Raw genomic sequence first — 23,074 nt, forward strand, 5'->3', positions numbered from 1 at the left:
CCCCTCCCTGGGACCCTCATCCAATAACTGCCCCTCCCTGGGACTCTCATCCAATAACTGCCCCTCCCTGGGACCCTGAACCAATAACATGCCCCTCCCTGGGACCCTGAACCAATAACTGCCCCCCTCAGGCTCATTTGCAATGCATTCGGGAGGATCTCTGGCAACTTCCTGCAATCTCAGTATTTCTGCATCACCATGAAGGGCCTGGGCTTGTATACAGTGGCACAGCCACCCTGGGCTTGTATACAGTGGCACAGCCGCCCTGGGCTTGCAGTTCTGAGATTGTGCTTTCTAATCCTGCCATAGTAAGCTGTGAAATCGTTTTTAATAAATCTGGTGATTTGTGGGCTGGCAGCAGAGCTGAATAAGCAGCAAAGCTTCAGTTTTATTGCAAAAAAAACAGCTGGTTCATTCATGTCCTGAGGGAAAGGCTGCTTTCCACCTCTACCCAGTCTGCCCTACACATAACACCAATCACACGCTTACTTCACTCAGTTTCAGAACTAGAAATAGACAATACATGTAGTTTGCCAGCACCGTCCACATCCTCGCAACAAATTAAAAATAAAACCCTTGGCAACCTCAATGTGATCCTCTGTTCCTCCCTCTGCCTTCATCACCCACCAGGGTTACTTCTGTGTGACGGTTCATACTACAGTCACTTCCTGCTACAGGGCTGGCTCAGTCTTAGCCAAGCTACCCGGCATATTTCCATTTCCTCTGTGCTGTACATGACCATTTACAAAAACCCACTCGCTCACTCAGCACTTTCTGCTGGTTGTCCGCTTTTCAGACTGATGATGCATCTTTTGATTCACTTCAAAGCAGAATCTAGTGTAATGATTCTCACCATAAAGGGTATTTGCTTAAAAAAAATTACAATATTAACAGCCTTTTCTTTGTTTGCTTACCCGGTGTTTATTTCTGTTTAACCAGCAGGTTCTTGTGACGTCACCTCGAGAGTTATTGAGCCCGACAGTCTGAGGGAGCTGAGTTAACAAGTACTGTTAAAATGTCAAGCTCGCTAAAGCAGCTTGGTTAGTGACATTTCTGCTGATGTTAATTGGACTCCCACAAAATACCAGAGTCTGCACTCTGTCAGTTCCCATGATAATGTCATTTGCACTCACTATTTAAATTGATGTCAAGACATCATCTTTGAAGTGCAGGGCAGAAGTACAATGGCTTTTTAAAAGGTGGTCCTGATTGTGACCCCTCTCTGATGTGAAGATGCTAACTTAACAGGGGATCCTGAAGATGAAACTACTACTTAAAAAAACAGCTGAAAGACTCCTATGTTAAAAAGGTGAACTTTTACTTTAAAGGGGTCTTGTTCCCACTTAGAATTTTGGGGGAGAATGGCAGACGATGAGAACCCACCCCACTCTGATATGTCTTTCCCTGTGGGTGAAGCCTCCATAGTTGAATTTTTTGTCTGCCCTGCCTTTGCAATACCAGAGCGCTGGAGTCATTCTTTTTTGCAGGTTCGCTCCACATTTCATTCAAGGCCAGTTCAGTTGTGGGAAAACATGAAGCTGGGGTCAGCGTCTAGAAGATTTATCTAACATTGCACAGTACACACTGGCTGAATATAGCTTCTCACAGTGGCATAGAGCTGAGTGAATTGCTGAGCATTCCAGCAAAGCAAAGAGGGTAGAGATTTGTCCATGGAAAAGAAAGGCGACAGAGTGCAAAGCAGGCTGCAGGGTTCCGAAGAAGGGTCACTGACCCGAAACGTTAACACTGCTTCTCTTTCCACAGATGCTGCCAGACCTGCTGAGTGATTCCAGCATTTCTTGTTTTTGTTGCAGGTTGGCTACTGCCTGTTTCGTGCCACTGGCCAACACTAATCTCTAGCCCAGATTTCATGCTGGAATAAATTCAGAGTTAGCACAGCACAGTCAGAGGTACACTAGCTTCTGTTTACTGGTCTGCCAAACCCTTTACAGCCACACCTCGTGTTGTGCTCTGAGTGTCTACATCTATTGATCAATGAACCTGCAGCAATGACCACCCACCCCCATTTCCCCAGCCCACACAACATCCCGGCAGAGCTCTTGTGAGATAAATGAACCCATTGATTCAATGTTCTCATTTTGTTCGAAATTCTGCTCAGTGCGTTTATCCAGTGAGGAGAGGAGCTCAGCAAACTGGGATCAGGTAGTGAAAACAAGGCCATACTTTCACCTCCCGATTTACACACCTCCCGATTTACACATCTCCCGATATATACAAGTCCCGATTTACACACCTCTGGATTTATACACCTCCCGATTTACATATCTCCTGGATTTACACACTTCCGGATTTACATATCATTGGATTTATACACCTCACGATTTACACACTGCCTGATTTACACACCTCCCGATTTACACACCTCCTGATTTACACTTCTCTGGATTACACACCTCCTGATTTACACAGCTCTGGATTTATATGCCTCCTGATTTACACACTTCCTGATTTGCACATCTCTGGATTTACACATATCTGGATTTATGCACCTCTGGAGTTACACGCCTCCAGATTTACACAACTCCAGATTTACACAGCTTTGGATTTCTACATCTCTTGATTTACACACAATGCAATTTACATACCTCTCGATTTACACACCATTCGATTTATACACCTCCCGATTTATAGACCATGCGATTTACACACATCCCGATTTACATGCCATTCGATTTACACACCATGCAATGTAGACACCATTCATTTTACACACCATTTGATTTACACACCTCACGATTTATAGACCATGTGATTTACACACCTCCGGATCTACAAACCATTCGATTTACACACTATTCGGTTTACACACTTTTGGATTTATACACCTCCTGACTTTCAGCCTATGGGCTGGATATTATGGAGGAGTGGGGCTCCGGGCGTTGGGCCCTTTTGACTCCCCAGCGTGATCCTCCGTTGTTGCGGAGATGACCTTTCCGGTGCCAGGGATCTCCTTCCCTTTAAAGACTCCAAGAGTCGCCAGCCAATCACAAGGCTGGCAGCTCAAAGGTATCGGCAGCGCTACCGGGAGTAGTGGCCACTGCTGGTACTGCAGAAACCTCAGACCCAGGCCCAGCGCTGGAATCTTGGAACTCAGGTAAGTGAGGCAGGGTTTCAGGGGCCAGGCTGGAAGGCCCCGGCAAGGGGTGGTGGTGGTGGTAATAAAGTTCAGGGGGAGGGGATCCTGGAAGGTGCATTGTTTCCCGGCTAGGGCCCTCCATAGGCCACATTGCCCACACAGGAGGGACCCCTGCCCCACCCAAGCCCACAGTAAGACAAGTCGCCCTCCCTGCATGGCAGAGGCCACTTCCCCGCTGCTGGTAAGATCACAGTGGCGGCAGGAAGAGGCCCTTAATTAGCTGTTAATAGGCCACTTAAGGGCCTCAATTGGCCTCTGGGCGGGAAGGCTCTTGTCGGTTTATCCCACTCCCAAAAAAATTGCTTGGCAATGGGCTCTCCGCCCCCACGCCACCCGGCCACCCATCACGATTCTATGGGTCCCCCCACCTCTGACACCGTCTCAGGGACACCTTCCAATTTACACACCATTCTATTTACACACCTCCCAATTTACACACCCATTTGATTCGCGCACCTTCCGATTTACACACCATCCGATTTGCACACCTCCTGATTTACACACCTCTTGGTTTACTCTCATTCAATTTATGCACCGTTCAATTGACATACCTCCCGGTTTGCACACCATTTGATTGACACATCGCCAAATTAACACACTGCCCGATATGCACTCCATTTAATGTACACACCTCACGATTTACACACCATTTGATTTACACAGTATTCAATTTACACACCTTATTACACACATCTCAATTTACACAGTCAATTTACACCCCTCCTGATTTACACAATTCCCAATTTAGACACGCCCAATTTTCACACCATGCCCGATTTACACACTTCCCGATTTACACCTCTCCCGATTTGCACACTTCCTAATATACACCCTTCCCGATTTACATCCCTCCCGACTTATACATTTGATTTACACCCCTCCTGATTGACACACTTCCCGATTTACAGCACCCCGATTTACGCACCTCCCGATTTAAACCCCTCCCGATTTACACCCCTCCCCGATTTACACCTCTCCCCGATTTCAACCCCTCCCGATTTACACCCCTCCCCGATTTACACCCCTCCCCGATTTACACCCCTCCCCGATTTACGCACCTCCCGATTTAAACCCCTCCCGATTTAAACCCCTCCCCGATTTACACCTCTCCCCGATTTCAACCCCTCCCGATTTACACCCCTCCCCGATTTAAACCCCTCCCGATTTACACCCCTCCCGATTTAAACCCCTCCCGATTTAAACCCCTCCCGATTTACGCACCTCCCGATTTACGCACCTCCCGATTTAAACCCCTCCCGATTTAAACCCCTCCCGATTTACGCACCTCCCGATTTACGCACCTCCCGATTTAAACCCCTCCCGATTTAAACCCCTCCCCGATTTCAACCCCTCCCGATTTACACCCCTCCCCGATTTAAACCCCTCCCGATTTACACCCCTCCCGATTTACACCCCTCCCCGATTTAAACCCCTCCCGATTTAAACCCCTCCCCGATTTACACCCCTCCCGATTTAAACCCCTCCCGATTTACGCACCTCCCCGATTTCAACCCCTCCCGATTTACACCACTCCCCGATTTAAACCCCTCCCGATTTAAACCCCTCCCGATTTACGCACCTCCCGATTTAAACCCCTCCCGATTTAAACCCCTCCCGATTTACACCCCTCCCGATTTACACCCCTCCCCGATTTACACCTCTCCCCGATTTAAACCCCTCCCGATTTAAACCCCTCCCGATTTAAACCCCTCCCGATTTACACCCCTCCCCGATTTACACCTCTCCCCGATTTAAACCCCTCCCGATTTAAACCCCTCCCCGATTTACACCTCTCCCCGATTTAAACCCCTCCCGATTTACACCCCTCCCGATTTACACCCCTCCCCGATTTAAACCCCTCCCGATTTACACCCCTCCCGATTTACACCCCTCCCCGATTTAAACCCCTCCCGATTTACACCCCTCCCCGATTTACACCCCTCCCCGATTTACGCACCTCCCGATTTAAACCCCTCCCGATTTCAACCCCTCCCGATTTACACCCCTCCCCGATTTAAACCCCTCCCGATTTAAACCCCTCCCGATTTACGCACCTCCCGATTTAAACCCCTCCCGATTTAAACCCCTCCCGATTTACGCACCTCCCGATTTAAACCCCTCCCGATTTAAACCCCTCCCGATTTACACCCCTCCCGATTTACACCCCTCCCCGATTTAAACCCCTCCCGATTTACACCCCTCCCGATTTACACCCCTCCCCGATTTACACCCCTCCCCGATTTACGCACCTCCCGATTTAAACCCCTCCCGATTTCAACCCCTCCCGATTTACACCCCTCCCCGATTTAAACCCCTCCCGATTTAAACCCCTCCCGATTTACGCACCTCCCGATTTAAACCCCTCCCGATTTAAACCCATCCCGATTTAAACCCCTCCCGATTTAAACCCCTCCCGATTTAAACCCCTCCCGATTTACGCACCTCCCCGATTTCAACCCCTCCCGATTTACACCCCTCCCCGATTTAAACCCCTCCCGATTTAAACCCCTCCCGATTTACGCACCTCCCGATTTAAACCCCTCCCGATTTAAACCCCTCCCGATTTACGCACCTCCCGATTTAAACCCCTCCCGATTTACACCCCTCCCGATTTAAACCCCTCCCGATTTACACCTCTCCCCGATTTCAACCCCTCCCGATTTAAACCCCTCCCCGATTTAAACCCCTCCCGATTTACGCACCTCCCGATTTAAACCCCTCCCGATTTACACCCCTCCCGATTTAAACCCCTCCCGATTTACACCTCTCCCCGATTTCAACCCCTCCCGATTTAAACCCCTCCCCGATTTACACCCCTCCCGATTTACACCCCTCCCCGATTTAAACCCCTCCCGATTTACACCCCTCCCGATTTAAACCCCTCCCGATTTACGCACCTCCCCGATTTAAACCCCTCCCGATTTAAACCCCTCCCGATTTAAACCCCTCCCGATTTACACCCCTCCCGATTTACACCCCTCCCGATTTACGCACCTCCCGATTTAAACCCCTCCCGATTTACACCCCTCCCGATTTAAACCCCTCCCGATTTACGCACCTCCCGATTTAAACCCCTCCCGATTTAAACCCCTCCCGATTTACGCACCTCCCGATTTAAACCCCTCCCGATTTAAACCCCTCCCCGATTTAAACCCCTCCCGATTTACACCCCTCCCGATTTAAACCCCTCCCGATTTACGCACCTCCCGATTTAAACCCCTCCCGATTTAAACCCCTCCCGATTTACGCACCTCCCGATTTAAACCCCTCCCGATTTACGCACCTCCTGATTTAAACCCCTCCCGATTTAAACCCCTCCCGATTTACGCACCTCCCGATTTACGCACCTCCCGATTTAAACCCCTCCCGATTTAAACCCCTCCCGATTTACGCACCTCCCGATTTACACCCCTCCCGATTTACACCCCTCCCGATTTACGCACCTCCCGATTTACGCACCTCCCGATTTAAACCCCTCCCGATTTAAACCCCTCTCGATTTACGCACCTCCCGATTTACACCCCTCCCGATTTACACCCCTCCCGATTTACGCACCTCCCGATTTAAACCCCTCCTGATTTACGCACCTCCCGATTTAAACCCCTCCCGATTTACGCACCTCCCGATTTAAACCCCTCCCGATTTAAACCCCTCTCGATTTACGCACCTCCCGATTTACGCACCTCCCGATTTACACCCCTCCCGATTTAAACCCCTCCCGATTTACGCACCTCCCGATTTAAACCCCTCTCGATTTAAACCCCTCCCGATTTACGCACCTCCCGATTTAAACCCCTCCCGATTTAAACCCCTCCCGATTTACGCACCTCCCGATTTAAACCCTTCCCGATTTAAACCCCTCCCGATTTACGCACCTCCCGATTTAAACCCCTCCCGATTTACACCCCTCCCGATTTACGCACCTCCCGATTTAAACCCCTCCCGATTTACGCACCTCCCGATTTACGCACCTCCCGATTTAAACCCCTCCCCGATTTACACCCCTCCCCGATTTAAACCCCTCCCGATTTACGCACCTCCCGATTTACGCACCTCCCGATTTACACCCCTCCCAATTTAAACCCCTCCCGATTTACACCCCTCCCGATTTACACCCCTCCCGATTTACACCACTCCCGATTTACACCACTCCCGATTTACACCACTCCCGATTTACACCACTCCCGATTTACACCACTCCCGATTTAAACCCCTCCCGATTTACGCACCTCCCGATTTACACCCCTCCCGATTTAAACCCCTCCCGCATTAAACCCCTCCCGATTTACACCCCTCCCGATTTACACCCCTCCCGATTTACACCACTCCCGATTTACACCACTCCCGATTTAAACACCTCCCGATTTAAACCCTCGATTTACGCACCTCCCGATTTACACCCCTCCCGATTTACACCCCTCCCCGATTTACACCCCTCCCGATTCACACCCCTCCCCGATATAAACCCCTCCCCGATTTCCGCACCTCCCGATTTACACCCCTCCCGATTTACGCACCTCCCGATTTAAACACCTCCCGATTTAAACCCTCGATTTACGCACCTCCCGATTTACACCCCTCCCGATTTACGCACCTCCCGATTTAAACACCTCCCGATTTAAACCCTCGATTTACGCACCTCCCGATTTACACCCCTCCCGATTTACACCCCTCCCCGATTTACACCCCTCCCGATTCACACCCCTCCCCGATATAAACCCCTCCCCGATTTCCGCACCTCCCGATTTACACCCCTCCCGATTTACACACCTCCCCGATTTACACCCCTCCCCGATTTATCACCCCTCCCGATTTCCGCACCTCCCGATTTACACCCCTCCCGATTTACACCCCTCCCGATTTACACCCCTCCCGATTTACACCCCTCCCCGATTTATCACCCCTCCCGATTTCCGCACCTCCCGATTTACACCCCTCCCGATTTACACCCCTCCCGATTTACACCCCTCCCCGATTTACACCCCTCCCGATTCACACCCCTCCCCGATATAAACCCCTCCCCGATTTCCGCACCTCCCGATTTACACCCCTCCCGATTTACACACCTCCCCGATTTACACCCCTCCCCGATTTATCACCCCTCCCGATTTCCGCACCTCCCGATTTACACCCCTCCCGATTTACACCCCTCCCGATTTACACACCTCCCCGATTTACACCCCTCCCCGATTTATCACCCCTCCCGATTTACACCCCTCCCCGATTTAAACCCCTCCCCGATTTAAACCCCTCCCGATTTACGCACCTCCCGATTTACGCACCTCCCGATTTACACCACTCCCCGATTTACACCCCTCCCGATTTAAACCTCTCCCCGATTTACACCCCTCCCCGATTTACACCCCTCCCCGATTTAAACCCCTCCCCGATTTACACCCCTCCCGATTTAAACCTCTCCCCGATTTACACCCCTCCCCGATTTACACCCCTCCCCGATTTACACCCCTCCCCGATTTAAACCCCTCCCCGATTTAAACCCCTCCCGATTTCCGCAACTCCCGATTTACACCCCTCCCCGATTTAAACCCCTCCCCGATTTAAACCCCTCCCGATTTACACCACTCCCCGATTTACACCCCTCCCCGATTTAAACCCCTCCCGATTTAAACCCCTCCCGATTTACGCACCTCCCGATTTACGCACCTCCCGATTTACACCCCTCCCGATTTACGCACCTCCCGATTTACGGAACTCCCGATTTAAACCCCTCCCGATTTACACCCCTCCCGATTTACGCACCTCCCGATTTACACCCCTCCCGATTTACGCACCTCCCGATTTACGGAACTCCCGATTTAAACCCCTCCCGATTTACACCCCTCCCGATTTACGCACCTCCCGATTTAAACCCCTCCCGATTTACGCACCTCCCGATTTACGCACCTCCCGATTTACGCACCTCCCGATTTACGGAACTCCCGATTTAAACCCCTCCCGATTTACACCCCTCCCGTTTTACACCCCTCCCGTTTTACGCACCTCCCGATTTACGGAACTCCCGATTTAAACCCCTCCCGATTTACGCACCTCCCGATTTACGCACCTCCCGATTTACGCACCTCCCGATTTACACCCCTCCCGTTTTACGCACCTCCCGATTTACGGAACTCCCGATTTAAACCCCTCCCAGATTTAAACCCCTCCCCGATTTACACCCCTCCTGATTTACACCCCTCCCGATTTAAACCCCTCCCGATTTAAACCCCTCCCCGATTTACACCCCTCCCGATTTACACCCCTCCCGATTTACACCCCTCCCGTTTTACGCACCTCCCGATTTACGGAACTCCCGATTTAAACCCCTCCCCGATTTACACCCCTCCCCGATTTAAACTCCTCCCCGATTTAAACCCCTCCTGATTTACACCCCTCCCGATTTAAACCCCTCCCGTTTTACGCACCTCCCGATTTACGGAACTCCCGATTTACACCCCTCCCAGATTTACACCCCTCCCAGATTTAAACCCCTCCCAGATTTAAACCCCTCCCAGATTTAAACCCCTCCCCGATTTACACCCCTCCCGATTCACACCCCTCCCGATTCACACCCCTCCCCGATTTAAACCCCTCCCCGATTTAAACCCCTCCTGATTTACACCCCTCCCGATTTAAACCCCTCCCCGATTTACACCCCTCCCGATTTACACCCCTCCCGTTTTACGCACCTCCCGATTTACGGAACTCCCGATTTAAACCCCTCCCCGATTTACACCCCTCCCGATTTAAACCCCTCCCGTTTTACGCACCTCCCGATTTACGGAACTCCCGATTTACACCCCTCCCAGATTTAAACCCCTCCCAGATTTAAACCCCTCCCCGATTTACACCCCTCCCGATTCACACCCCTCCCCGATTTAAACCCCTCCCCGATTTAAACCCCTCCCGTTTTACGCACCTCCCGATTTACGGAACTCCCGATTTAAACCCCTCCCGATTTACACCCCTCCCAGATTTAAACCCCTCCCAGATTTAAACCCCTCCCACATTTAAACCCCTCCCCGATTTACACCCCTCCCGATTCACACCCCTCCCCGATTTAAACCCCTCCCCGATTTAAACCCCTCCCGTTTTACGCACCTCCCGATTTCCGCACCTCCCGATTTAAACCCCTCCCAGATTTACACCCCTCCCGTTTTACGGAACTCCCGATTTAAACCCCTCCCCGATTTACACCCCTCCCCGATTTACACCCCTCCCCGATTTACACCCCTCCCCGATTTAAACCCCTCCCCGATTTACACCCCTCCCCGATTTACACCCCTCCCCGATTTACACCCCTCCCCGACTTACACCCCTTCCCGATTTAAACCCCTCCCCGATTTACACCCCTCCCCGATTTACGCACCTCCCGATTTACGCACCTCCCGATTTAAACCCCTCCCAGATTTACACCCCTCCCGTTTTACGGAACTCCCGATTTAAACCCCTCCCCGATTTACACCCCTCCCCGATTTACACCCCTCCCCGATTTACACCCCTCCCCGATTTACGCACCTCCCGATTTACACCCCTCCCCGATTTAAACCCCTCCCCGATTTAAACCCCTCCCCGATTTACACCCCTCCCGATTCACACCCCTCCCCGATTTAAACCCCTCCCCGATTTAAACCCCTCCCCGATTTAAACCCCTCCCCGATTTACACCCCTCCCGATTCACACCCCTCCCAGATTTAAACCCCTCCCCGATTTAAACCCCTCCCCGATTTAAACCCCTCCCCGATTTACACCCCTCCCGATTCACACCCCTCCCCGATTTAAACCCCTCCCCGATTTACACCCCTCCCCGATTTACACCCCTCCCCGATTTCCGCCCCTCCCCGATTTACACCCCTCCCCGATTTCCGCCCCTCCCCGATTTAAACCCCTCCCCGATTTCCGCCCCTCCCCGATTTACGCACCTCCCGATTTACACCCCTCCCCGATTTACACCCCTCCCGATTTACACCCCTCCCCGATTTACACCCCTCCCGATTTACACCCCTCCCCGATTTCCGCCCCTCCCCGATTTAAACCCCTCCCCGATTTCCGCCCCTCCCCAATTTACGCACCTCCCGATTTACACCCCTCCCGATTTACACCCCTCCCCGATTTACACCCCTCCCGATTTACACCCCTCCCCGATTTACACCCCTCCCGATTTACACCCCTCCCGATTTACACCCCTCCCGATTTACGCACCTCCCGATTTACACCCCTCCCGATTTAAACCCCTCCCCGATTTCCGCCCCTCCCCGATTTACACCCCTCCCGATTTACACCCCTCCCCGATTTACACCCCTCCCGATTTACACCCCTCCCGATTTACACCCCTCCCGATTTACACCCCTCCCCGATTTAAACCCCTCCCCGATTTACACCCCTCCCGATTTACACCCCTCCCGATTTACACCCCTCCCGATTTACACCCCTCCCGATTCACACCCCTCCCCGATTTAAACCCCTCCCTGATTTAAACCCCTCCCCGATTTACACCCCTCCCCGATTTACGCACCTCCCGATTTACACCCCTCCCGATTTACACCCCTCCCGATTTACGCACCTCCCGATTTACACCCCTCCCGATTTACGCACCTCCCGATTTACACCCCTCCCGATTTACACCCCTCCCGATTTACACCCCTCCCGATTTACACCCCTCCCGATTTACACCCCTCCCGATTTACACCCCTCCCGATTTACGCACCTCCCGATTTACACCCCTCCCGATTTACACCCCTCCCGATTCACACCCCTCCCCGATTTAAACCCCTCCCTGATTTAAACCCCTCCCCGATTTCCGCCCCTCCCCGATTTACACCCCTCCCCGATTTACACCCCTCCCGATTTACACCCCTCCCGATTTACACCCCTCCCCGATTTACACCCCTCCCGATTTACACCCCTCCCGATTTACACCCCTCCCGATTTACACCCCTCCCTATTTACACCCCTCCCGATTTAAACCCCTCCCCGATTTACGCACCTCCCGATTTACACCCCTCCCGATTTACACCCCTCCCGATTTACACACCTCCCCGATTTACACCCCTCCCGATTTACACCCCTCCCGATTTACACCCCTCCCGATTTACACCCCTCCCGATTTACACACCTCCCCGATTTACACCCCTCCCTATTTACACCCCTCCCGATTTACACCCCTCCCGATTTACACACCTCCCCGATTTACACCCCTCCCGATTTACACCCCTCCCCGATTTACACCCCTCCCGATTTACACCCCTCCCGATTTACACCCCTCCCGATTTACACACCTCCCCGATTTACACCCCTCCCTATTTACACCCCTCCCGATTTACACCCCTCCCGATTTACACACCTCCCCGATTTACACCCCTCCCGATTTACACCCCTCCCTATTTACACCCCTCCCGATTTACACCCCTCCCGATTTACACCCCTCCCGATTTACACACCTCCCCGATTTACACCCCTCCCGATTTACACCCCTCCCGATTTACACCCCTCCCTATTTACACCCCTCCCGATTTACACACCTCCCGATTTACACCCCTCCCCGATTTACACCCCTCCCTATTTACACCCCTCCCGATTTACACCCCTCCCGATTTACACCCCTCCCGATTTACACCCCTCCCGATTCACACCCCTCCCCGATTCAAACCACTCCCCGATTTAAACCCCTCCCGATTTACACCCCTCCCGATTTACACCCCTCCCGATTTACACCCCTCCCGATTCACACCCCTCCCCGATTCAAACCACTCCCCGATTTAAACCCCTCCCCGATTTACACCCCTCCCCGATTTCCGCCCCTCCCCGATTTACACCCCTCCCCGATTTACGCACCTCCCGATTTACACCCCTCCCTATTTACACCCCTCCCGATTTACGCACCTCCCGATTTACACCCCTCCCTATTTACACCCCTCCCTATTTACACCCCTCCCGATTTCCGCCCCTCCCCGATTTACACCCCTCCCCGATTTACGCACCTCCCGATTTACACCCCTCCCTATTTACACCCCTCCCGATTTACACCCCTCCCGATTTACGCACCTCCCGATTTACACCCCTCCCCGATTTACACCCCTCCCTATTTACACCCCTCCCGATTTACACCCCTCCCGATTTACACCCCTCCCGATTTACGCACCTCCCGATTTACACCCCTCCCTATTTACACCCCTCCCGATTTACACCCCTCCCTATTTACACCCCTCCCGATTTACGCACCTCCCGATTTACGCACCTCCCGATTTACACCCCTCCCGATTTACACCCCTCCCTATTTACACCCCTCCCGATTTACGCACCTCCCGATTTACACCCCTCCCGATTTACACCCCTCCCTATTTACACCCCTCCCGATTTACGCACCTCCCGATTTACACCCCTCCCTATTTACACCCCTCCCGATTTACACCCCTCCCTATTTACACCCCTCCCGATTTACGCACCTCCCGATTTACACCCCTCCCTATTTACACCCCTCCCGATTTACACCCCTCCCGATTTACACCCCTCCCTATTTACACCCCTCCCGATTTACACCCCTCCCGATTTACACCCCTCCCGATTTACACCCCTCCCCGATTTACACCCCTCCCTATTTACACCCCTCCCGATTTACACCCCTCCCGATTTCCGCCCCTCCCCGATTTACGCACCTCCCGATTTACACCCCTCCCGATTTACACCCCTCCCGATTTACACCCCTCCCCGATTTACACCCCTCCCGATTTACACCCCTCCCGATTTACACCCCTCCCGATTTACACCCCTCCCCAATTTACACCCCTCCCGATTTACACCCCTCCCGATTTACACCCCTCCCGATTTACGCACCTCCCGATTTACGCACCTCCCGATTTACACCCCTCCCCGATTTACACCCCTCCCGATTTACACCCCTCCCGATTTACACCCCTCCCAATTTACGCACCTCCCGATTTACACCCCTCCCCGATTTACACCCCTCCCGATTTACACCCCTCCCGATTTACACCCCTCCCGATTTACGCACCTCCCGATTTACACCCCTCCCCGATTTACACCCCTCCCGATTTACACCCCTCCCGATTTACACCCCTCCCGATTTACACCCCTCCCGATTTACACCCCTCCCGATTTACGCACCTCCCGATTTACACCCCTCCCCGATTTACACCCCTCCCCGATTTACACCCCTCCCGATTTACACCCCTCCCGATTTACACCCCTCCCGATTTACACCCCTCCCGATTTACGCACCTCCCGATTTACACCCCTCCCCGATTTACACCCCTCCCCGATTTACACCCCTCCCGATTTACACCCCTCCCGATTTACACCCCTCCCGATTTACACCCCTCCCGATTTACGCACCTCCCGATTTACGCACCTCCCGATTTAAACCCCTCCCGATTTCCACCCCTCCCAATTTACACCCCTCCCCGATTTAAACCCCTCCCCGATTTAAACCCCTCCCCGATTTAAACCCCTCCCGATTTACACCCCTTCCGATTTACACCCCTCCCGATTTACACCCCTCCCCGATTTAAACCCCTCCCGATTCACACCCCTCCCCGATTTAAACCCCTCCCGATTTACACCCCTTCCGATTTACACCCCTCCCGATTTACACCCCTCCCCGATTTAAACCTCTCCCGATTTACGCCCCTCCCGATTTACGCACCTCCCGATTTACGCAACTCCTGATTTAAACCCCTCCCGATTTACGCACCTCCCGATTTACGCACCTCCCGATTTACGCACCTCCCGATTTAAACCCCTCCCGATTTAAACCCCTCCCGATTTACACCCCTCCCCGATTTACACCCCTCCCCGATTTAAACCCCTCCCGATTTACACTGCTCCCAATTTACACCCCTCCCAATTTACAAATCGCCTGATTTACACACCACCCAATTTACACTGCTCCCCATTTTCCCTGCCAATATCTTCCCGGGATCCAGAGTAAGGCTGGGTATAAAATGGAAGGCTGATCAGCTTCAACTGCTTTCCTCCTGGTGGTAAAAGTGACCTTTCACTCCATGTGTGTGCAGGCGTGGACAATGCATGAGGGCAGAATCAGGTTTGGCCTCCCATAGTAGAATAGCTTGCCCCAATTCACTGTCAAGACTCACAACTGAAAAATGACTACTTCTGTAAGGTCGTGGAGTGTGTCTAGTGTATGTGGGACTGCATTCCAGCAAGCAGTCAACAGCTGCTAATTGGAGAAAAACTAGCAGAGAAATTTGGCAAGGAGTGGGGAGAGAAAAAACACGACCAAGCGAGTTAGAAGCAGTTTTAGTGTCAAGTGTTCTGGATATATAGACCGCACCTGAGTAACCTGCAGTATCTCAGCTCAAAAACCCGAATGCGTAGTGACCCACTAAGCACCGAATTGGCCCTAGGTATGGTCTTAAAAGGAGTTGCATGCTTTAGCTTGCTTAAACCAGGCCCATTTACATCAACATCTTACCTGAAGCACTAGTAGCATCTGTGTGATGGATGGAGGCACATTGGTATGAGGTTGGTGGAGCACCTGCTCCAGATTTACCTTCAACAGTACCAGATCTCGGAATCCAAGTAGTGCCATCTGACGAATGGTTAATTCCTGCCCCTAATAAAAGAATCAATCATCGAAGTTACTTCATGTTACTTTTCACGAGGATGTTCACTGTTATGCAAAGTTGCAACTCATTTTAGGCTCAAAATTACTTTGTCAATGTCATTGCACAAATGCTTAACGCTGTGAAATAAACGCATTACATCTCTTATAGTAAAGAGAGGAATATGATACCAGCATGTTAAGTTTCTGTTCAATAACAACAATCCTCATAAACGGAAGGGAAATAGATTTCTCAAGGGGCAGGAGTGCGGTTTGTTGTCACATTAATGCACATGACACAGAGTGGTACGACCTTGAGATACTTTCCCCCTGCCCCTGAACTCCTTTTTCTGTATCTCCACCTTGCCACAACAGGTATACAAGTGTATAGTACTGCTTCAGACTCCTGATCGATGACTTTGTATAGGTGTTTCCCATCATAAATGGAGAAAAGAATTTATAACGGAAAGTCGACATTGGTGTAACAAAAACGTGACAACAGGAAATCATGTGGCACAGACAGGAGAGCATGCAGGCCTGAGGTTTTTCACATAGATATAGATGTGTGCTGACTGCACCATCTAAAACATCTTTAAATCTTTATAATAATAGCATGAAGGTGCTGACATTAGATTAGCAACATGCTGTGTCCTCATGTGTAAGGGCATCATGCCTGATGTCTCACAAACTCATTTGCAGATCACAGCGGAGCCTTTGGAAGGATGTGATGAGCTGACATCCAGCTGCTTCTCCACAGACTCCTGTCATCAGTTGGGGCATTTGCGTACATCTACAAATACTTTGCATGCACCACGAAGGACTGAACGCAGAGCTCAGTGCTGGCCCGAAGATATGATGCTGATCCCCGTCAGTCATTTCCTTTAACGTATCACCGTCTTTACAATAATCCTGTGGGACTATGCAATAAAACCTGTTGTTACTTAGGGAATTTATGCTGATAAGGGACCTGAGATATTTTTCTAAATTTTACTCAGTCAAAAGAATGACCTCAGCGAATGCTCTAAATGAGCAGATTTTAATGATTTGTCTCTGTGACTCACGATCACAGTCAGAATCAGTATGTGTGCGTGATGGTTGGCGAGCTTGGAAGGTACTGAAGGTGGGAATGATTCTCTGTGAACCAGTCTGCCAGCACAGATAAAACTCATTTATTTAGTTTACATTTTCTTCACCAATTTTCCTTCCTGCCCCCTCATTTCTAGAAGACAGTAATTCTTTGCTGGGGAATGGGAGGCAGACATTCCTATTATAGACCTCCAACCTCAGCAGACATGAATAATGGTGAGAGGTATTGTAAATGAGGTTTGTCCACTCCTCACCTGGTGCTCCCTAATGGGCAGGCACCCCAAGTCTTGACTAGGAGCAGAGTGCCTGGCTGACCTTTCCCCCCATAGCCCATAGGTGCTCAGGTTAACTGTAGCCATCCTCCACCATCTGAGCACAAACCCATTTGACATCAGCTGACTTAGTATAAATCAGGGATCAATCCTGGCCCTTCCTGCCACACTGGGGCTCAGCAGCTTCACAGATAAACCAACTGAGAGTCCAGAGGATCCCTAAAACTCAATCACATTTGTCATATTTAGACTGTCATATTTCTTATTACAATTATACAGGTCATTGGTGAGGTCACGCCCAGAGTACTGTGTGCACTTTTGGTCTCCTTACCTAAGGAAGGACATATTTGACCGAGATGGATTGCAACAAAGGTTCACCATACTGGTTCCTGAGATGAGGGGATTGTCCTATGAGGAAAGATTGGGTAGACGAGGCCTATATTCCCTGGAGTTTAGAAGAATGAGAGGTGATCTCATTAAAACATATAAAATTCATAAGGGGCTTGGCAGGTTAGATACTGAGAAAATGTTTCCCCTGGCCAGGGAATCTAGAACACGGGTTCACAGTCTCAGAGTAAGGGGATGGTCATTTAGGACTGAGATGAGGAGACATTTTTCATTCAAAGGGTTGTGAATCTTTGGAATTCTCTATCCCAGAGAGCTGTGGATGCTCAGTCATTGAGTACATTCAAGACAGAGGTTGACAGATTTTTTAGCACTAAGGGAATTAAGGGATATGGGGATAGTGTTGGAAAGGTGGAGTTGAGATAGATCAGCCATGGTCTTGTTGAATGGCAGCTCCCATTTCTTATATTCTTATGTTCTTTATAAGTGGCAAAAAGCTGTAGAGACACGTTAAAATATAAGATGCAGCTGCTTGTAAATTCTTAATTAATTGTTGTTAGGAGGATTTTCAAAATGGTGAACAGAATTTGAAGGAGAAAGGTGAAAGTCACTTCACCCCAGGGCAAGGAACTCTTTAAGCACTTTCGGAAGTAGTGGCCCCGATATTTATGAGGAGCCTTGGAGGGAGCGGGGTAACAGGCAGAAGAAACCCCAAAATCTGGGATGTGGAAGTCTTGCCGAATTCAACAGGAGGACTACATTATTATTTTCCTCAACCGTTTCCCGCTGGAAGTTGACCAAATTGACCTCCAGGCGGGTGGGAAAGTTGTGGCAGGAGGCCCCGGCTGGGGATTGCTGGGGACAGTCCCTGGCAATCAGGAAAGATCCAGGCTTGGTGGGTTGTTGGGGGGGGGGGGGCCAGGGGGGGGGGGGAAGTTGCAGGCTAACAATTTGTATGGGTGGGAACGATCGTGTCTTGGGGGTGGGAGTCGGCTGATTGCAGCAGTGAGGAGAGGCCGTGATCGGCAGAAGGGGTGAGGGGTGAGGGGTGGGAGGTGCACTCCTGCTTCTCCTGGCTCACCAGCTATACTCTAAAAAGCACTTAACTTGCTGCAGCCGGCTGCTCCCGACTCCATTTCGCTGCCGTGTTTTGTGAACCATTAATTTAAAATCAGATTCCCAACTGCACCATGGGAGCCTGTGGGAGGTTGATTTAAATGTTATACTGATGTGTCCCACCTACGTTACACAACCTGCCACAGTAAAAATGGCGGCAGGTGAGCATGCCTGAGGTTGGGGTCTTGTTCCAAGACTATTAATTGTCAACTCACCCCTTCCATGATGCTCTGCCGCTGTGTGTGTGTGTTGGGGCGGGGGGTTTAATATCGATCCTATAGTATTCTAGATTAAAATTAAATGTCTTGTATAGTCCACACCTGTAAATTTGAGCCATTGGCTTGATTTTATTGAGTTCATGTAGCAATCAGTTTTTGTATGGAAAGCCACAGACTTCCAATGTCTGTTCAGTTTATGTAAATAATTTCCTACCTCTGGAGTGGGTTTAAATAAAGTGTTACTGTTTATTTTGCTGCTTCCAATCCACATCAATAGGACTCAATAGTTGCTCATTCGGAGAGCCGGTGCAGACTTAGTGGGCCGAATGGCCTCCTTCTGCACTGTAACAATTCTGTGATTCTGACCAGAAGAAAATCTCAAAGGAGAAAAGACCGATCAAAGCACTCCAATTAGAGCCCACATACTGTTATTCCCACACCATTTGCTGATCGCACCCCACTGTTCCAGGGACACTAAGGTGGTGAATTTCCACCGAACGGTTTCCTGGTTGTCTGCAGACGAACAGCCAAGAAAACCCAAGAAAAATGGAGTAACCAAAATTTGTGCCCATTTTTCCCAGATTTCCACAGCTCTTCCATGACAATTGGGAGAATTCTATGAAACCTCATCTCAAGTCCCGTCTACAACCTCCCCTGGAAAAGCGTATGAACAGTGTTGTTGTGGGTGGCACAGTGGCGCAGTGGTTAGAACCGCAGCCTCACAGCTCCAGGGACCCGGGTTCAGTTCTGGGTACTGTCTGTGCGGAGTTTGCAAGTTCTCCCTGTGACCATGTGGGTTTTCGCCGGGTACTCCGGTTGCCTCCCTCAGCCAAAGACTTGCAGGTGATAGGTAAATTGGCCATTGTAAATTACCCCTCGTGTAGGTAGGTGGTAGGGAATATGGGATTACTGTAGGGTTAGTATAAATGGGTAATTCTTGGTCGGCACAGACTCGGTGGGCCGAAGGGCCTGTTTCAGTGCTGTATCTCTAAATAAAATCTCCATAACCTACATTCTCCTTCTCGATAGACATAGGTCCTGTTCTCTTATAAAGGTGTCACATGACCCAGGATCAACTCCTTATCGGAGAGTTGGTTCCACATGTGAATTATCCTGTGGAAAGTGGGTGACTGCCCTCAGGAGATTGGAGAAACTCAGTGGGTTTGGACTTGTTCTATAAGCCCACTGTTTTTAACACCTAAGATGGGACAAGGATCAAGGCAGATGGGGGAGGGGTAATGAAGAGCAATATCATGGCTCCATAGAGCAAGGGTGTTGCCCATGGGTAAAAGAGAGCCACTATCCATGAGAATAGAAGAATCGTGGTAGTGAGGAATTTGATAAGTCGAGGGTAGAAAGCCTATTTTGCTACTGGGAGTCCCAAATGGATCAGGAAAATGTGCCACCCTCTGTTGTGGGCAAAATATTAAAGGGCATCTGAAAGAAAGGATAATGGAACATCCTTGGGCAGGGATTTCCCGGCTCTGGGGAGGCAGGTTAGGAGGCAGGGGTGCAGGGAAGATAGCGGGCAGCTGCATCAGGATGACTCTCCAATGCAGTCTTACTGCCAGTGAGGTTTCTCAGCGGCAGGATCAGCTGTGGATTGGCTGCCCGCCGAATGGAGGTGAGCAGCCGATTTTAAATAACTGAAGACCCTATTAAGGGCACGTTTCCTGGGCTGCAGTGTGGGGAGGCTGCCAGCTTCATGGAGGCAGCCTTCCTGCAGCCAGCCTTCCTGCAGCCGTCCGCGTGGCCATTGAATCTGGAGGCTCCATGCACCAAAGAGAGGGTCACAGGCAGGAAAGGCCTCCCCCGAGGACCCAACCGCCATCTGGAGACACCCACCTGCTTGGACCCTCAGGGTTTTTATTTTTATACTTACTTCTCCCCTTGCGTTTGCTGAGCTGCCTCAGCAGTGCCCAGCTCTTCTCGTGAGGCTGCTGAGACTCTGGCGGGGCAGCCCTCTGATTGGGCCGGCAGCATCTGCATCTTTCCTGCTGCCCTTGATTGGACGACGAGCTCAGAGGGGGCCAATTAGGAGGTGGTCTCTGGGAAAACAGTTGAGCCCGTCCCGCTGCTGGCAATTGTGGGCTCGGGACCCCCATTTGGTCCTGACACAGAGTGCTGAAGCCCACAGTAAAATCCTGCCCTTTGTGTCACGCTTGCAATGACACCATCAACTAAGGTGACACAGTTGCTCAGCTGCTGCTTTCCTTTCCTGAGTATAAAAAGTTAAAATTTCCATCCCACCTCTCCCGGCTGGGTGTGGCCCCATGAGCAATCTTTGTTACTTTGCCCGCGTTGCCATTCTTTATGTATGAGCCTGGCCAATGAGTGTCAGTTACTATTCAACCCATAGGGGCATCAGAGCAAAAACCAAGATTATCACATGTGCACATATACGTGCACGTGCAGACACACACACAGACATACAAATGCACACACACGAGCACACATCCACATTTTCCAACTGGATCGTGATCAGGAATGCTGAATATTTTCCCCCTCCCTAGCTCAGGATAAATGCCATGCTGCTTCTACCACTGTGGCAAAGATTATCTAACTCAGCCCAGAGATCAAACCAGGGCCCCATTGATGTGCACGCTTTGATTCCATTCATCACAACTGTGCCATCGGAGGAGGTGGTGGGGTGGGGTGGGGGGGGGGGGTGGGGGAGGTGGAAGGAGGAGTTCATTTTAATTCTTTAATTCATGTTCCTTGGGGGCCTGGCTGCCTGCACCTGCTGCACCTGCACTGAAAGTCAAGTAGCTCTCACCAACCATTAGCCTTTGCCTAATATGTGTTCATTCCTTACCTGCACAGGGTAAAATATGGCCTGTAACATGGGTAAGATTTCAGTAAAGAAATGATCCCAACTTCTTGTTAAAGCTTCCAAAAGATTTTCACCTGAGAACAAATGAAGAGACATGGGCAGAATATTGTGAAAGGTAGAACACATCTAAATGGAGGTGCTTAATGGTAAACAAACTTCATCCAACTGATTTCATTAAATACTTCTTTCCAAAAGAAGAATGCCAGTGCTCAGGAACATATAGGCTGAACTTAGTGAAGACAGCAGGGGTCCCGACACCGGGCTGAAAAGGCGAGGGAATCCCGCCTCGGCCCTTCAGAGCACCCCAGCGGCGCAATTCAATGGCGCTTGGGCTCCCATCCTGCCACTCTCCGGGGCCTGCCAGACTGGCCCCAGCGACCCTGCCACACTTACCTGGGGTCCGGGTCTCCAGTGTTGGGCCTCCGATCGGCTGGCAGCTCTGGGAGGCGGGTTGTTGAGGTCAGGGGGTGTTAGCGAAGGGACGGCCTTTGCCACGGAGGGCCCTCTGTGGGCCATAGATTGACCACGTAGGAGTCCGCCCTGCTCAAAAGCTCACAGGGAGGCTGCCTTGTTTCATTGGATGACCTCCCCGGGTGGCAGAAGCCCCCCACCCCCGGTGCTGATGTAATTCAGGGTCAGTTACGAGGGGACACAAGTTTAAGGTGAGGGGCAGGAGGTTTAAGGGGGATTTGAGGAAGAACTTTTTACCCAGAGGGTGGTGACGGTCTGTAATGCACTACCTGGGAGGGTGGTAGAGGCGGGTTGCTTCACATCCTTTAAAAAGTACCTGGATCGGCACTTGGCACGTCATAGCATTCAAGACTATGGGCCAAGTGCTGGCAAATGGGATTAGGTAGACAGATCAGGTGTCTTTAATGCATCGGTGCAGACCCGATGGGCCGAAGGGCCTCTTCTACACTATTATTCTGTGATTCTGTGAACTCCTGCGGAGGCAGGAAGCAGCTCCAAAGTGGCTATTAATTGGCCATTTGAGGGCCTTACTTGGCCTTTGGGCGGGAAGGCCGTCTTTAGCCTTTCCCACCCCCGACTTCATTGCAGGGTGGCGGGAAGGCGAAAGGCACTCCAACCCCCACCTTCCGTCGCTATTCTATGGACCCCCACCCCCCCCACCACCTCCCATCATGTCTCCCAGGGGCCCATTAAATTCCACGCATAATTTTTTCCTACTTTTTCCCTCCTATTTCTTGATTAGGTATAACACTAGCTAAAGGCAGGATCAGTCTCTCTCTACTTTACCCGAATAGTGCACCGTAACTTATATCTAGGCTGACATTTCAATACAATACCGAGGGAGTGTGGCACTTTTGAAGGTGCTGCATTTCAGGTGAACTGTTGAACCAAGGTCCCAACCGCCCTCTCAGGATCATAAAAGATCTTACAGTACTATTTTGAAGAAGAACAGGGGAGTTTTGCCTGGTGTTCTGGTCAATTTTATCCCTCAGCGAACAT

The 23,074-nt window shown here is 51.0% G+C and overlaps 1 protein-coding gene across 6 annotated transcripts in view; it reads right to left on the reverse strand.

Annotated features, from left to right (window-relative positions):
- The window catches only part of LOC137376957 (proline-rich protein 5-like), a 179,163-nt gene that overhangs the window by 43,954 nt on the left and 112,135 nt on the right, over nt 1-23,074 (reverse strand). For 3 of the 6 annotated variants that reach the window (XM_068045952.1, XM_068045956.1, XM_068045954.1), the window contains exons 6-8: nt 21,587-21,678; nt 15,606-15,746; nt 915-992 (exon numbers count right to left, since the gene is read on the reverse strand). In XM_068045952.1, the coding sequence (XP_067902053.1) occupies nt 915-992; nt 15,606-15,746; nt 21,587-21,678 (311 nt within the window). The remainder of the gene's footprint in view (nt 1-914; nt 993-15,605; nt 15,747-21,586; nt 21,679-23,074) is intronic. The other 3 variants (XM_068045953.1, XM_068045958.1, XM_068045957.1) reach the window with 1 other exon arrangement.

Source organism: Heterodontus francisci, chromosome 14 (genome assembly GCF_036365525.1).
Source record: "Heterodontus francisci isolate sHetFra1 chromosome 14, sHetFra1.hap1, whole genome shotgun sequence".
NCBI lineage: Eukaryota > Metazoa > Chordata > Chondrichthyes > Heterodontiformes > Heterodontidae > Heterodontus > Heterodontus francisci.